Consider the following 15,910-nt stretch of genomic DNA (forward strand, 5'->3'; position numbering starts at 1 on the left):
TTAAAACGTATATTTTAAAATGTGAATGATATACCTCACTCTTCCCTTGGGGTATTTGCATTTAGGGAGGTGTTTTTAACCTGAATTCATCTAATCAGGAAAGTGAACGGGAAATCATTTTGAACTACAGGCTTCTTGGTGCCTCCAGCAAGGATTTCCTCTAGTAGCCCAGTTCCCTGGGAGAGCTGGGTTCAAGAACCAGGAACTCCACTGCTGAAAGTCTACTGGTTTCTAGGTTACAATACACAGAAGTGGCAATAACCTTTTGTAAGGGAAACATATTTACAACGAAAATGCACTCCTACCACGCACACAGCAAGCTTAATCAATTTATATTTACATATATGTATTTAACCTATGCCTACTAGGAATACAATCCTACCTGTCCACATGAATGAGCTATACCTGATAGGAGGCAAGCTGAAGCCCCAAGTTGATCTAAAAATGAGAAATACTATGAGTTACTGAAGGCAACAGTGTATGTGAGATAGGAAGGGAGGGTGTGGGAAATGGTAGAATGAGCAAGGGGGCTCCGGAGTGTGGTAGATGCATTACATCAAGTGTTTATTACTTTGAGGATTGGTGGTAATGAGAGAAGATGAGAGAAGGAGTGGGATATGGAGAAAACAATTTCCTAGTCAGCTGTATGCCCCATGACAGTACACAGCAATAGCCCAGCAGGAGTGCACAGGCAGGTTATGTCAACACACAAAAGTTGAATTCCAAGTCCTAATTCCAGCCCTAACTCCATTTAACAGATTGCCCCTTATAACTGGTTGCTACTTGTGTTACATTCTCAATTTATTGTTGAGAACCAACAGTTTCCTAACTACTTACTAATAGTAAGACTATTTTTTTTTTTTGAGACAGGGTCTTGCTCTATCCTTCAGGCTAGAGTGCCGTGGTGCCATGGCTCACTGTAGCCTCAAACTCCCAGGCCCAAGTGATCCTCCCACCTCAACCTCGGGAGTAGCTGGGACCACAGGCATGGCACAAGCCACCATGCCTACCTCATTTTTTTTTTTTTTTGAGACGTAGTCTGGCTCTGTTGCCCCGGCTGGAGTGCAGTGGCGCGATCTCAGCTCACTGCAAGCTCCTCCTCCCGGGTTCACGCCATTCTCCTGCCTCAGCCTCCCCAGCAGCTGGGACTATAGGTGCCTGCCACCACGCCCGGCTAATTTTTTGTATTTTTAGTAGAGACGGGGTTTCACCGTGTTAGCCAGGATGGTCTCAATCTCCTGACCTCCTGATCTGTCCGCCTCAGCCTCCCAAAGTGCTGGGATTACAGGCGTGAGCCACTGCGCCCCGCTGCCTACCTCATTTTTTTATTAATTTTTTTTTTTTTTGGAGACAGAGTCTCGCTGTGTCACCCAGGCTGGGGTGCAGTGGTGCTAACTTGGCTCACTGCAACCTCCACCTCCTGAGTTCAAGTGATTCTCCTACCTCAGCCTCCCAAGTAACTGGGATTACAGGTGCCCACCATCACGCCCAGCTAATTTTTGTATTTTTAGTAGAGATGGGGTTTCACCATGTTGGCCAGGCTGGTCTCAAACTCCTGACCTCAAGCGATCTGCCCGCCTTGGCCTCCCAAAATGCCGGGATTATAGGCATGAGCCCCGGCACCTGCACCTGGCCTAATTTTTTTTTATTTTTTTGCAGAGACAAATAAAATGTTGCCCAGGCTGGCCTCAAGTGACTCTCCCACCTCGGCCTCCCAAAGTGTTGAGATTATAAGCATAAGCCACTGCGTCCTGTCAAATGTAAACACTAGTCGCCAATTACAACGTCAACAAATAACTGGGTCAGAAACAAGGATGAAAGAGTAGGAAGTTCAAAGCTGGTGTAGTGCAAATAACCCTAGACTGGGGTGCTGATAAATTTGGGTGATGTCTAGGTGACACTGAGCAGATTGCACAACCCCAGTTCCATTCCATCTTTAAAATCTATCTTACAATTCTACAGAGGAAGAAAAAGGTGATCTTTATTTGGAAGAAAGGAAGATCTTGGTTTGATATGTAATAGGCAAATAACAATGCTATTAGGCTAGGTTGTTTAAATATGAATTAATGCCTATCCTATTATCTAGATTGGGTTAACACCCTCTGGTGATATTATATGTCAGTGCTTCTACTGGATAAATGCCAAACTTCTCTCTGGCATTTAAGGCTTTTCCTGCCCAACTTTATCTCAAACTTCTCATGGTTCAGACCTCTAACCCTCTGCTCTAGCCCCAGTCCTGTTTCCTAATCACCACTTATAGCTTTTGCTTAATCCTTCCCACCCACCCTCTCCTAAAGTTCCATAACCTTCATAGAACGTTCCAACTGCTTAAATTTTATGTATATAGATGTACAGGTACTTCCCAATCTTGGCCTTTCTACAGGACTTTATAGCAATCCTATGTGGTAAGCACTGTTGTCCTCATTTCATAGATAAGGAAATTAGGCCCCAGAGGGTTTTGTGGCCTGCCTAGGGTCCTTCAGTTTCTGAGCAGCAACAAGGCTGGGTGTGATTTGTTTGCCTTCAAAGCCCATACTTTTTTCCATTGTACTATGCTGCCTCCATGTATTAAACCATGGAGTGAGGATGCGGTAAAAAAGCCTATAAACCAGTTGTAATACAGCTTGTTGTGGCATAAATTCAGATACACCACATCCTTTGAACCACACGTGTAATAAACGCTTGGAATAGTATGGATCGATTTTAAGGAGGTTGTTAGTCCTGTTTCCCAAGTCTAGCATTAAAATGATATTCCAGGGTAAATGACAGGTAGGTGGCTTGGAAAATAAAAAAAAGCAACATGGCATAAGAAGAAAATAGTAGGAACGGGACAGAAAAGAGACGAAAGTATAATACAAGCTGGCAATAAACAAAACAGACACTAAGAATATGAAATATGGAATATGGGGCTGAAAAGGACGAAAGGGCTAAAATTCCTAAGTTAGGGGCCCTATGCCTACCGATAAGATGCGCGCGTGTGCGGGGTGGTTATTAATGACAGAGCAGGACACATGGCCAGACAGTGGAACTCAACAGAGCGACAAATAAAGACAGGTCGTGGGAGCACGGGTAGAGCCTGGCACAAGAGGGCGGGGGCCCGACTGAGGGGCCAGAGGGCATGGCAGGGGTTGAAGAGAAAGGTGAAGAGGTTCAGAGGGCACAGCTCCCCAGACTCGAGACAGGACTTCTGTCTTCCCTCAATAGCTGTTGGTGTGCTTCAGGATTCACACCCGCACCCGGCACAGCCCTCCCGGGTGGCTCCGGGAAGAGAGGGCGGTCCTGTCCCCATTCCTCCCCTACTCCCCGGGGACTCCGCGAGGGGCGGAGGGAGGCAGGAGGGTCCTTACCCAGGAAGATGGAGATGATCAGCCGCAGCGCCTGTTCTGACGCGCCCAGGGACGTCGCCAACTTGTTAAGGCTCAGCTCCTGGAAACCCGACTGCAGAACCCCCGCCAGCGCCACCACAGTCCCCTCGTCCCCCTCCGCTGAGGACGCCATCTTAACTCCGGGCGCCCCACAGGGACCCCCCAGCTCCGCGCGCCCCGAATGCAGGCAAAACGCTATCGCTTCACCCCCAATTCCGGCTCGGGGCCCGCCCACGGCGTGCGCATTGGCTAGAGGCCCGCCCCGCGGCGCCAGCTCACCCCGTTATTGGCCGACCCGCGCAGAGGGCGGGGCCTAGAGCGGCAAGGTAGGAAGAGGGCGGGTCTGAAGGTTTGTAAGGCAAAGGTGACTCCTGCCGAGAATGCACACGGTGGAGGCCTAGGGCTGGGCGGGGCTTGGCGTCGGGACCCAGAGCTGCCATTGGAAAGGTCTGAGCCCGTGGCCCGGCGACCGTTCAACTCCGTTCGAAGTGCTCCCGGGAGGAGTCCTCCCGGGCGAGCAACCGGCCGGCCCGTTCGCTGCCTTCCCATTGGCTGAGGCGGGAGCAGGCGAGAGTCTGGGCGCGGGGGGACAGCCCGCGCGCGAGGTTACTCCCGGTCGCCGGCGCTGAGGTTACTGGGGCATGTAACGGGGAGGCGGGAACGCCCGCGCCGCCTCGCGCGCGCCCCCTAATGGCCCCTCCCGGCCCATTCTTAAATTCTTAGGCTGTTAAAGTCGCCTTCACTCCCCGAGGTTCAGTGGAAAGCCCAGTGCCCCAGGAGCAGTCATTGCTCCTTTTATTTCATGTATCCCTTTTCCATGCAATTTCGTGTAGTAAAACGTGATCTTCCCCTGAGAGGCGATGAAATTAAGATATGCATATTTAACACTTATTATTTTAATTAAAAATTCAAATAGTTTTGCACTAATACATGTTTATGATAAAAGTTCTAACAGTATAGTAATGTAAAACAGCAGAGTCCTATCTCCAGGTCCTGCTTTCCATTCTCACTTCCTACAGGTAATCCTGTTAAGATTACGCCCAAGGGCGGGCACAGTGGCTCAAGCCTGTAATCCCAGCACTTTGAGAGGCGGAGGCGGGCGGATCACGAGGTTAGGAGATCGAGACCATCCTGGCTAACACGGTGAAACCCTGTCTCTACTAAAAATGCAAAACATTAGCCGGGCGTGGTGGCGGGCGCCTGTAGTCCCAGCTACGCGGGAGGCTGAGGCACGAGAATGGCATGAACCCGGGAGGCAGAGCTTGTAGTGAGCCGAGATCGCGCCACTGCACTCCAGCCTGGGCGACAGAGCGAGACTCTGTCTCAAAAAAAAAAAAGAAAAAGAAAAAGAAAAAAAATCTGTCCAGCACTTACCATGTGCCAGGGACTGTGCTGGGCTTGGGAATAGAATCAGGAGCCCAGAACCACGGAGTGGGAGGATGCACAAATAATAGCATCAATGAACGTGTTATTGCAAGTGAAGGTAAGTGCTCTGAAGGAAAAGGTCAAGCAAGGTTCTGTGAGAGTATGTAACAAAGGAATACTACGAGTTTCTTGCAATAACTCTTAGTTACAATAATTTGTGGCGCATTCTTGTAAAATTACAGCTTATACTCTTACAGCATTTGCACTTTATAAAGCACTTTTATCCGTATTATTTCACTTGCTTTGACTGTGCAATAGAATATTTATTATGATGATGTCCTCTTACAGAGGCTTGGAAAAATTAAGAACCCGGGTAAGTTCCTTTACAAGTAAGCGGCAGACAGAATTTAAACAAAGATCTGTCAAATTCCCTACTCCTACTCCCTTTTTGGGCAAAATTTTTAAAAACGAAATATTTCATTCACACAGAAAAGTAGAGGATAATATAACTTCCCCAGGTTAAGAAAAAAAATCACCTATACATTTGAAAAGCTGGTATATCCCTTCCTGAGGGCGTTTCTCGCTTTCTTTTCTCAGAGGTCACCACTTTGCTGACTTTGGTATTTATCAATCCCATGCCTATTTTAATACTTTACATACAGCATATATCCAGAAAGGAAAATTAGTATAGTTTTGCGTGCCTTATATTGGCCAGGCACAGTGGTTCATGCCTGTAATCCTAGCACTTAGGGAGATTGAGGCAGGAAGATTGCTTGAGCCCAGGAGTTGGAGACCAGCCTGGGCAACATAGACAGACCCTGTCTCTACAAAAAAAAAATTTTAGATGGGCATGGTGGCACGCGCCTGTAGTCCCAGCTACTCAGGAAGCTAAGGTGGGAGGATCACTTTGAGCCTGGGAGGTTGAGGCTGTAGTGAGCCGTGATCATGACACTACACTCCAACCTGAGAGACAGAGCGAGACTCTGTCTTGCAAAGAAACCAAAAATTATATATATAGGCCAGGCGCAGTGGCTCACGCCTGTAATCCCAGCACTTTGGGAGGCCGAGGTGGGTGGATCACCTGAGGTCAGGAGTTAGAGGCCAGCTTGGCCAACATGGTGAAACCCTGTCTCTACTAAAAATACAAAAAAATTAGCCAGGCGTGGTGTTGGGCGCCTGCAATCCCAGCTACTTGGCAGGCTGAGGCACGAGAATCACTTGAACCCGGGAGGTGGAGGTTGTAGTGAGCCGAGACCGTGCCATTGCACTCCAGCCTGGGCAACAAGAACAAAACTGTGTCTCAGAAAAAAAGCTGGGCATGGTGGCTCACCCCTGTAATCTCAGCATTTTGGGAGGCTGAGGCAGGCGGATCACCTGAGATCAGGAGTTCGAAACCAGCCCAGCCAACATGATGAAACCCCGACTCTACTAAAAATACAAAAATTAGCCAAACGCAGTGGTGGGTGCCTGTAATCCCAGCTACTTGGGAGGCTGAGGCAGGAGAACTGCTTAAACCTGGGAGGTGGAGGTTGCAGTGAGCTGAGATCGTGCCATTGTACTCCAGCCTGTGCGACAGAGCAAGACTCCGTCTCAAAAAAAAAAAGAAAAAAAAAGAAAGAAAGAAAATTATATATGTATTTATAACTTCAGTAAAGCCTAAACATATAGTATTTATAGAGTCCAACTAAACTGCCTTTACAAAATTATGACAGTAAGAGAAATCTGATATAGTTGACTTCATCTTGCTTTTTTTGAGACAGTCTTGCTATGTCACCCAGGCTGGAGTGCAGGAGCATGGTCTTAGCTCACTGCAACCTCTGCCTCCCAGGTTCAAGCAATTCTTGTGCCTCAGCCTCCCAAGAAGCTGGGATTACAGGCATGCACCACCATGCCCAACTAATTTTTGTATTTTTAGTAGAGATGGGGTTTCGCCATGTTGGTCAGGCTAGCCTTGAACTCCTGGCCTCAAGTGATCTGCCTGCCTCAGCCTCCCCAAGTGCTGCGATTAACACTTGTGAGCACTATGCCCAACCTCCCTCATGCTTTTAACCTCCAAGCTATCTTTGGTCATTCCTGGGCATAAACCAAACTGACTTTGGGAGAAATGTAGTTTATAGTTAACCTTAAAGCAGGGATAATAGCCCGTCCCCAAACTAAGCCACCTTTGTAAAACTAGTGAAAGGCCACCAGGTTAAGCTTATGAAAGGGGCCTGAATTCTGCTAAAACGTAGGCATAATTAAGTGATTCCCAACCATTGTTCAGGAGGTCACCAGATTTGCAACTTCCCCAATTACGCATCTAGATAACATCATGTTGTAGAATTTAAGGTTGACCTTTTAGGATGTCTTTTCAGATTTTGGCATTTCTGCAAACGCCAGCTGGACTCATGACTCACCCAGTCCTATGGACCCCATCCAGAGGTGGAGTCAGGGCATGAGGATCATTTGCCATACCACTCTGATTGCATCCCCAACAAACCAGCAGCACTTATACCGTAGGCCCCTGCCCACCAAACTGTCTTTGAAAAATCCTAGCCTCTAGATTTTCAGGGAGATTGATTTGAGTAATAGCTTCATGTACCGTGTGGCATGGTCAGCCTTGCATCAATTAAACTCTTCCTCTAATGCAATGCCATGGTCTCAGTGAATTGATTTTGTGTGTGCAGCGGGCAGGAAGAGGCCCACTGGGCAATCACACAGGGTAATGTATGACAGTGTCCTAGGCCCTCACATTCATTCTCACACTCTTCACACTCACGACTCACCCAGAACAACTGTGAGTCCTGCAAGCTCCATTCAGGTAAATGGCCTATACAAGTGTACCATTTTAAAATTTATTTTATTTTATTTTTTATTTTTATTCAGACGGAGTTTCTCTCTTGTTGCCCAGGCTGGAGTGCAATGGCATGATCTCGGCTCACTGCAACCTCCGCCTCCTGGGTTCAAGTGATTCTCCTGCCTCAGCCTCCCGAGTAGCTGGGATTACAGGCATGCGCCACCACGCCTGGCTAATTTTGTATTTTTAGTAGAGATGGTTTCTCCATGTTGTTCAGGCTTGTCTCGAACTCCCGACCTCAGGTGATCCGCCCGCCTCCCGAAGTGCTGGGATTACAGGCATGAGCCACCACGCCCGGCCTTTTTAATCTTTTATACCATATTTTTACTGTACCTTTTCTATGTTTAGATGTGTTTAGATACACACAAATAGTTATTATTATAATTGTATTATAATTGTAATACACAATATTCATTATAATAACATGCTGTGCAAGTTTTTAGCCGAGGAGCAATAGGCTATACCCTTGTAAACTAAAGTAAAATTTGAAGCCCCCACTAACTGACCAAATGGACCCTCTCCTGGCAAAGCGGACCCCAGAGTAACCTTGAAAACTAAGTTCTTGGTCGTGATGGGATGAGGCCAGGTATGCCTCCTTATGCTCACCCCTCCCTCCTTAACCCGTTTAGGTTTTCTAACCTAAGGGCTAAACAGAAACTAGCTCTTTCAAAAGACTCTACCAGTGATATCAACCAACTGTCTCATATTGTCCCCTCCTTTTATGTCTGATAAGAGAGCTTTGAATACAAAGTGGTTCTGACCAGTCTACAGAGAGTGCAGTGAGGGTTTTCATGTTCTCTGCTTCACCTTTTGATGCCAGAGGGCCAAAAACTCTGCCCTTAGATCATCCTAATGCCACGTTTTTCAACATGGGGCCCGTGGAGAAGCATGAAGCTCAATTGCACATGAGTATGTTTATCCTTTCGTAAAACTCATCACTCCTATAACATACTAAATACGTACATTTGGCCACCCCACTCAGCATAAATTTCTCTTCCCTTTGGCCCTCCCTTGAAGTGTCTGTTTCTGGCTTCTGGCTGGAGGCTATGCTTTTTGGCCTATCAGAATGGCCACCCTGTAGACTTACAACCCTTTATGATAAATAAAGCCCTCTTTTTTATATTTATGAACCTCATCACCCTGAGGAAGCTGGGGACATTGAGCCCCTAAATTCTGATGGATCTTCTTTGCCAGTGAAAGAGGTTTTCCCATCCCTGGTGGAAGCATCCCATCTGAGAGGACTAACCCTGCATTGCCTAAGAAACTGTAATGGTTTCCATGCAGTTGCCATGCAGGACAAAGCTGATGCTCCTCAGGACCCTTCCCCACCTACCCTCTTTGCTTCTAGACCTGTAACTAGACTCAAATCCCAGCGGGCCCCTAAGGTGAGGGACAAAGTGTGACCCATGAGGAAGTGTGCGACACTCCAAAAGAATAGCTTAAGATGTCTAATTTATACAGACAAAAATTTTGGGAACATGTATGGGAATGGATATCGAAGGCATGGGATAATGGAAGGAACATAAAACTGGATCTGGCCAAATTTATTTATATGGTCTTACTAAATAGAGGTTCTACATTTAATATTGCAACTCAGAGAGTTAGGAAGAGCTCTAACAATTTGTCTAGCTATTTGGCTGAGACATGGATCAAAGGTGGGTCATAATGAGTAAATCAGAAATTCCAAACCTGCCTTGGTTTAATGTAGAGGAAGATACTCAAAGGCTTAGGAAGATTGAAAATTTAGAGGGATTGTCATTTAAGAACTATTCACCCACACTGGAAGGATCCAGAAGACATGTCTTTCACCATTATTGTAAGAAATAAATTTGTGGCTGGGCATGGAGGATGATGCCTGTTATCCCAGCACTTTGTGAAGTCCAGGTGGAGAAGAGCTTGAGGCTAGGAGTTCAAGAGTAGCCTGGGGAGCATAGTGAGACTCTCTCTCTACAAAAATTAAAAGAACAAAACAGGGCCGGGTGTAGTGACTCATGCCTGTGATCGGCACTTTGGAGGGCCGAGTTGGGTGGATCACCTGAGGTCAAGAGTTCAAGACCAGCCTGACCAACATGGTGAAATCCCTTCTCTACAAAAATACAAAAAAAAAAAAAACCCAAAAAACCTAGCCAGGCATGATGGCAGGCGCCTGTAGTCCCACCTACTTGGGAGGCTGAGGCAGAAGAATCGTTTGAACCCGGGAGGCAGTGGTTGCAGTGAGCCGAGATCACACCATTGCACTCCAGCCTAAGCGACAGAGCGAGACTCCGTATCAAAATAAATAAATAACGCAAAACAGCTGGGCATGGCTGTGTGAACCCCAAATATCTGAGGTGGTCTCAGTTAATTTAGAAAATTTATTTTGCTAAGGTTGAGGATGCGAACCCTTGACACAGCCTCAGGAAGTCCTGATGACATGTGCCCAACGTGGTCAGGGCACAGCTTGGTTTTATACATCTTAGGGAGACATGAGAACCAGTATATATAAGAAGTACATTGGTTTCTCCAGAAAGGTGGGGATAGCTCAAAGCAGGGAGAGGGCTTCCAGGTCACAGGTAGGTAAGAGACAAATGGTTGCATTCTTTTGAGTTTATGATAAGCCTTTCCAAAAGAGGCCATCAGATATGCATCTATCTCCATGAGCGGAGGAATGGCTTTGAATAGAATGGGAGGCAGGTTTGCCCTGAACAGTTCCCAGCTTGACTTTTCTCATTAGTTTAGTATTGGAGCCATAAGATTTTCCTTTCACATTTACCCCCTTTTCATTTCTTTTTCTTTTCCTTTCTTTCTTTTTTTTTTTTGATACAGTCTCACTCTGTCACACAGGCTGGAGTGCAGTGGCGCAATCTCAGCTCACTGCAACCTCCGCCTCCTGGGTTCAAGCAATTCTTCTGCCTCAGCCTCCCAAGTAGCTGGGATTACAGGCACTTGCCACCACGCCTGGCTAATTTTTGCATTTTCAGTAGAGATGGGGGTTTCACTATGTTGGCCAGGCTGTTCTTAAACTCCTGACCTCAGGTGATCCACCTGACTCAGCCTCCTGAAGTGCTGGGATTATGGGTAAGAGCCACCATGCCTGGCCAGGATCAGCAATGTTTTAAACAAAAAGTCAGAAAGATGAGTTCAGTCCATGCAGTTAATTCCTGTTCTGCTTGATATTCATGAACATTTTAGCCTATTAGTCCTATAGGGGAAAGTTTTTCCTCTATTCCAGTGTCGCAATCTCCAAAGTTATAAAAAACCTGCATTCAAGAGCACCTGTTAGACTTTTATAGCTGATTATAAATCCACCTTCTAAAGAGGATCAAAACATTACAACCATTGTCCATGGATGACAAAAAGTTTTAGGGCAGCCATCGTCAAAGACACATTGGCAAGGAAATTTGTTACTTCTGTGGTACACAACAATTTTAACATAACAATTTTGATTATTACTGATAATGTACACTAAGTCATATCAGAATTACAGGAGTTTCCCATAACTGTGGAACACATACCAACATCATATTTATACAAATACAGTTCAGAGAAAACCACCACCATTTTATATTTGACAATGCTTCTTGTATAATTTTTGTAACAAATAAGCCAAATTATGTCATTTTTAGAATTTAGGGAACCTAATATCTTAAAGGAATAATTAGGTCAGAAAAAGACAAAATTTATAATCTGATTTTGGAAAGTTTGTCAAGTATCAAAGGTTTCAACACTTGATATCACAAAATAGGATCACAGGTCATTGTAAAATAAGTCATTCATTTAACCGAAGTGATAACTGAAAGATTTCAGAAAAAAAGGTAAAAATCTTCATTCTTTGAGAGGGGAGACAATTTTCCAAACAACAAGCCTTAATAAAAACAGCATGAAGCCAATTACATTTGTTTTTCAAAATTTTATAATCTATAAAATTTTAATCTTGACCATAAAATATAACTTCCATAAGCCTTTTATAACCTTCATAACTTTTATTGAGGAGTCAGTGACTGCTTCAAGAAAACCTTGGTCATCTGACACAGGGGCCCATATGCTGGTCTTGCATCAGTGTGCCTTTGACATTAATGATTAATTTATAGAGAAACTGAACTTATTTTATCTTTCAAAATCAGCCCTTACCATCTCATGTGCCCACCTCTTCTGCCGTAGCCTCTGGGCCTTGAGGAGTTGAATAGCTTTCATTCCTGGACTTGGCGTCTTTTTTTTTTGAGATGGAATTTCGCTCTTGTTGGCCAGAATGGAGTGCAATGGCGCGATCTCAGCTCACTGTAACCTCTGCCTCACAGGTTCAAGCGATTTTCTGGCCTCAGCCTCCTGAGTAGCTGGGATTACAGGCATGCGCCATCATGCCCGGCTAATTTTGTATTTTTAGTAGAGATGGGGGTTCCTCCATGTTGGTCAGGCTGGTCTCGAACTCCCGACCTCAGGTGATCCGCTCGCCTCGGCCTCCCAAAGTGCTGGGATTACAGGTGTGAACCACCGTGCCTGGCCGCTTTTTTTCTTGATATCTGTTAGCAAAAATTACCGGAAGCAGTTTGATTTCAGCCAGCAAAGCCAGAAATAAACCTTCACTGTCCTACCTTAGAGGTATATCAACTCTCCAGCTCGCTTTTGTTTTGTTTTTGTTTTTGAGGCAGGGTCTTGCTCTGTCACCCAGGCTGGAGTACAATCATGGTTCTCCGTGATTGGAGTGATACAATCATGGTTCACTGTAGTCTTGACCTCCTGGGCTTAAGTGATCCTCCCACCTCAGCCTCTTGAGTAACTGGGACTATAGGCACACACTACCATGCACCACCATGCCTGGCTAATTTTTATTTTTGTAGAGATGGGGTCTCATTATATTGCCCAGTCTGGTCTTGAACTCCTGGGCTCAAGTGATCCTCCTGGCTCAGACTCCCAAAGTGCTAGGGTTATAGGCATAAGCCACCATGCCTGTCCAACGCCCCAGCTCTATGTCATAATTTAGTTTTCTGGGATCTTGATTGCCTTTCCCTTCCACAAGATATCACATTGATTGGCAATTGCAATCAATTACACTGATGACATTATGCTGATCAGACCTAGTGAACAAGAAGTGGCAACTATTCTAGACTTTTTTTTTTTTGAGACAGAGTCTCGCTTTGTCACCCAGGCTGGAGTGCAATGGTATGATCTTAGCTCACTGCAACCTCTGCCTCCCTGGTTTAAGCGATTCTTCTGCCTCAACCTGCTGAGTAACTGGGACAGGCATGCACCACCACACCCGGTTAATTTTTGTATTTTTAGTAGATACGGGGTTTCACCATATTGGCCAGACTGATCTTGAACTCCTGACCTTGTGATCCACCCGCCTCGGCCTCCCAAAGTGCTGGGATTACAGGCCTGAGCCACCGTGCCCAACCTATTCTAGACTTATTCATAAGAAATTTGTGGGCCGGGCGCGGTGGCTCAAGCCTGTAATCCCAGCACTTTGGGAGGCCGAGACGGGCGGATCACGAGGTCAGGAGATCAAGACCATCCTGGCTAACACAGTGAAACCCCGTCTCTACTAAAAAAAATACAAAAACTTAGCTGGGCGAGGTGGCAGGCGCCTGTAGTCCCAGCTACTCGGGAGGCTGAGGCAGGAGAATGGCGTGAACCCGGGAGGTGGAGCTTGCAGTGAGCTGAGATCCGGCCACTGCACTCCAGCCTGGGTGACAGAGCGAGACTCTGTCTCAAAAAAAAAAAAAAAAAAAAGAAATTTGTGTATCAGAGAGTGGGAAATAAATCTGACAAAAATTTAAGGATCTCCACTTTAGTGAAATTTGTAGGGGTCCAATGGTGTGAGTCATGTTGAGATATCCCTTCTATAGTGAGGGATAAGTTGTTGCATCTGGCGCCTTCTACAACCAAAAGAGGCACAACACCTAGTGATCTTCTTTGGATCTTGGAGGTAACGTATTCCTCATTTGAGTGTGTTACTCCAGCCCATTTACTGACCCAAAAAGCTGCTAGCTTTTAGAGGGGCCAGAACAAGAGAAGGCTTTGCAACAGGTCCAGGCTGCTGTGCAAGCTGCTTTATCACTTGGGCCATATGATCTAGCAGACCCAGTGATGCTTGAAGTGTCAGTGGAGAAAGGGATATTGTTTGGAGCTTTGTTCCTTAGGATTTGGAGCAAAGCCCTGCCAGCCTTGGTGGATAATTACTAGGCTTTTTTTTTTTTTTTTTTTTTTTTAATACAGAGTCTCACTCTGTCATCCAGGCTACAGTGCAGTGGCACGATCATGGTTCACTGCAACCTCGACCTCCCAAGGTATAGGTGATCCTCCTGCCTCAGCCCCCAACCGAGGAGCTGGGACTACAGGCATGCACCACCATGCTCGGTTAATTTTTTTTTTTTTTTTTTTTTTTGAGACAGAGTCTCGCTCTGTCACTCAGGCTGGAGCACAGTGGCGTGATCTTGGCTCACTGCAAGCTCCGCCTCCCGGGTTCATGCCATTCTCCTGCCTCAGCCTCCCGAGTAGCTGGGACTGCAGGTGCCCACCACCAAGCCCGGCTAATTTTTTTTTTTGTATTTTTAGTAGAGATGGGGTTTCACCATGTTAGCCAGGATGGTCTTGATCTCCTGACCTCATGATCTGCCCACCTCAGCCTCCCAAAGTGCTGGAATTACAGGCGTGAGCCACTGTACCCGGCCTCTTATTGAATTTAAACTGCAAGAAAAAAAAGAAAAAGAAAAAGAAACAGCTCTTAGCCTGATACTGAGTCTCCATAGAGACTGAACACTTAACCATGGGCCGCCAAGTTACTATGCAACCTGAGCTGCCCAGCATGAGCTGAGTGTTATCTGACCCACCAAGCCATAAAGTTGGGCATACGCAGCAGAACTCCATCATCAAATGGAAGTGGTATATACTTCAGTTGGGCTGAGCAGGCTATGAAGGCACAAGTAAGTTACATGAAGAAGTGGCAGGCTGGGTGCGGTGGCTCACGCCTGTAATCTCAGCATTTTGGGAGGCTGAGGTGGGTGGATCACCTGACGTTGGGAGTTTGAGACCAGCCTGACCAACATGGAGAAACCCCATCTCTACTAAAAATACAAAATTAGCTGGGCATGGTGGCGCATGCCTGTAATCCCAGCTATTCGGGAGACTGAGGCAGGAGAATCGCTTGAACCCAGGAGGCGGAGGTTGTGGTGAGTGGAGATCGCACCATTGCACTCCAGCCTGGGGAACAAGAGCGAAACTCTGTCTCAAAAAAAAAAAAAAAAAAAGAAGTGGCCCAAATGTCCACTGTCCCGACTCCTGTTGTCACGGGATCCTTGGGGTGTCACTTTGCCCACTGGAAACCTCTGTGGCCGGTGGTGCCTTCTGCCCGAGTATTGCTCATGCCTACTGGGCTTGTTCTGCCCACTTGGCCTGGCAGGCTGTGGTCAGCTCACGCTACTGGCCCGGATCCCACACCTGCCAAGGGTAAGCCAGGTGCAGAGTGGCAAGGGGTGTGTGAGTGAGTGAGTGTGGGGTCTAGCCACTGCACACAGTCAGGCATGCAGGTTGCTGTGGCGGGGCAGGTGGCAGCTTCAGGTGCCGGCTCCATGCAAGGCTGCAGCTGGACCAGCTATACCACATGTGTCTGGACAAGGGGAACATGGTGGGGCCTAGTTTGGAGACACCAGGAATCGTACAGCCCCAAAGAGGGTGTCACAGCCCTGGTTCACGGAGCCCCTAGGTCTGGGCTCCCTGGAGGGCCCCACAGCTCTTCTCTCCTTCTTGTCACCCACAATGTGGCAAGCAGGGGACCATGTTTCAGGCCTATTTGTGTTACAGCCCTTTCAGTCCCACCATTCAGCAGATCCTAAGTTTTTGGTCCACAAAAAATGAGGTATGCAGACAACTGGAGGGTGAGCAAGGTGGAGAGGAGCTTCACTGAGTGATAGAACAGCTCTCAGGAGACCTGCAGTGGGTAGCTCCTTTCCAAGGTGGGTCATCCTGATGAGAGTGTCCAGTTCGCAGTGGAGAGGAGACCTATAGTGGGTAGCTCCTTTCTGCAGGTAGGTTGACCCAACGGCTGTCCAGCTCTCAGCAGAGAGGAGACCTGTAGTGGGTAGCCCCTTTCTGCAGCTGGTAGTTCCAACACCTGTTCACATCTGGCTGAGTCCAGGGTTTTTATGGGCTCAGAAGGGAGGAAATATGTGCTGATTTGTCCATGGGTGGTTATGGGTGGGCCTGGAAAAAGCACCATAAGTTTTCACTCCAGGCCATGGACTCCACCCAGACCTGGCAGCCTGGTCCCTAGGCTTCAGGACATCCCTGGCCTGAAGGTGGGGTTTCAACAGAGACCCACCCCTTTTCACCCAGGAGCCTGTCTGCCTCCTGCCACCATAAACATGCC

General features: G+C 46.9%; 1 protein-coding gene across 1 annotated transcript in view; it reads right to left on the reverse strand.

Moving 5' to 3' along the window:
- LPCAT3 (lysophosphatidylcholine acyltransferase 3) overlaps positions 1-4,004 on the reverse strand; it is a 42,557-nt gene extending 38,553 nt beyond the window's left edge. The window contains exon 1 of the mRNA XM_003905895.4: positions 3,348-4,004. Within this exon, the coding sequence (XP_003905944.1) occupies positions 3,348-3,498 (151 nt within the window). The 5' untranslated portion in view covers positions 3,499-4,004. The remainder of the gene's footprint in view (positions 1-3,347) is intronic.
- Positions 4,005-15,910: the final 11,906 nt, after the last annotated feature.

The sequence above is a fragment of the Papio anubis genome, chromosome 9 (genome assembly GCF_008728515.1).
Source record: "Papio anubis isolate 15944 chromosome 9, Panubis1.0, whole genome shotgun sequence".
In the NCBI taxonomy this organism is placed as follows: Eukaryota; Metazoa; Chordata; class Mammalia; order Primates; family Cercopithecidae; genus Papio; species Papio anubis.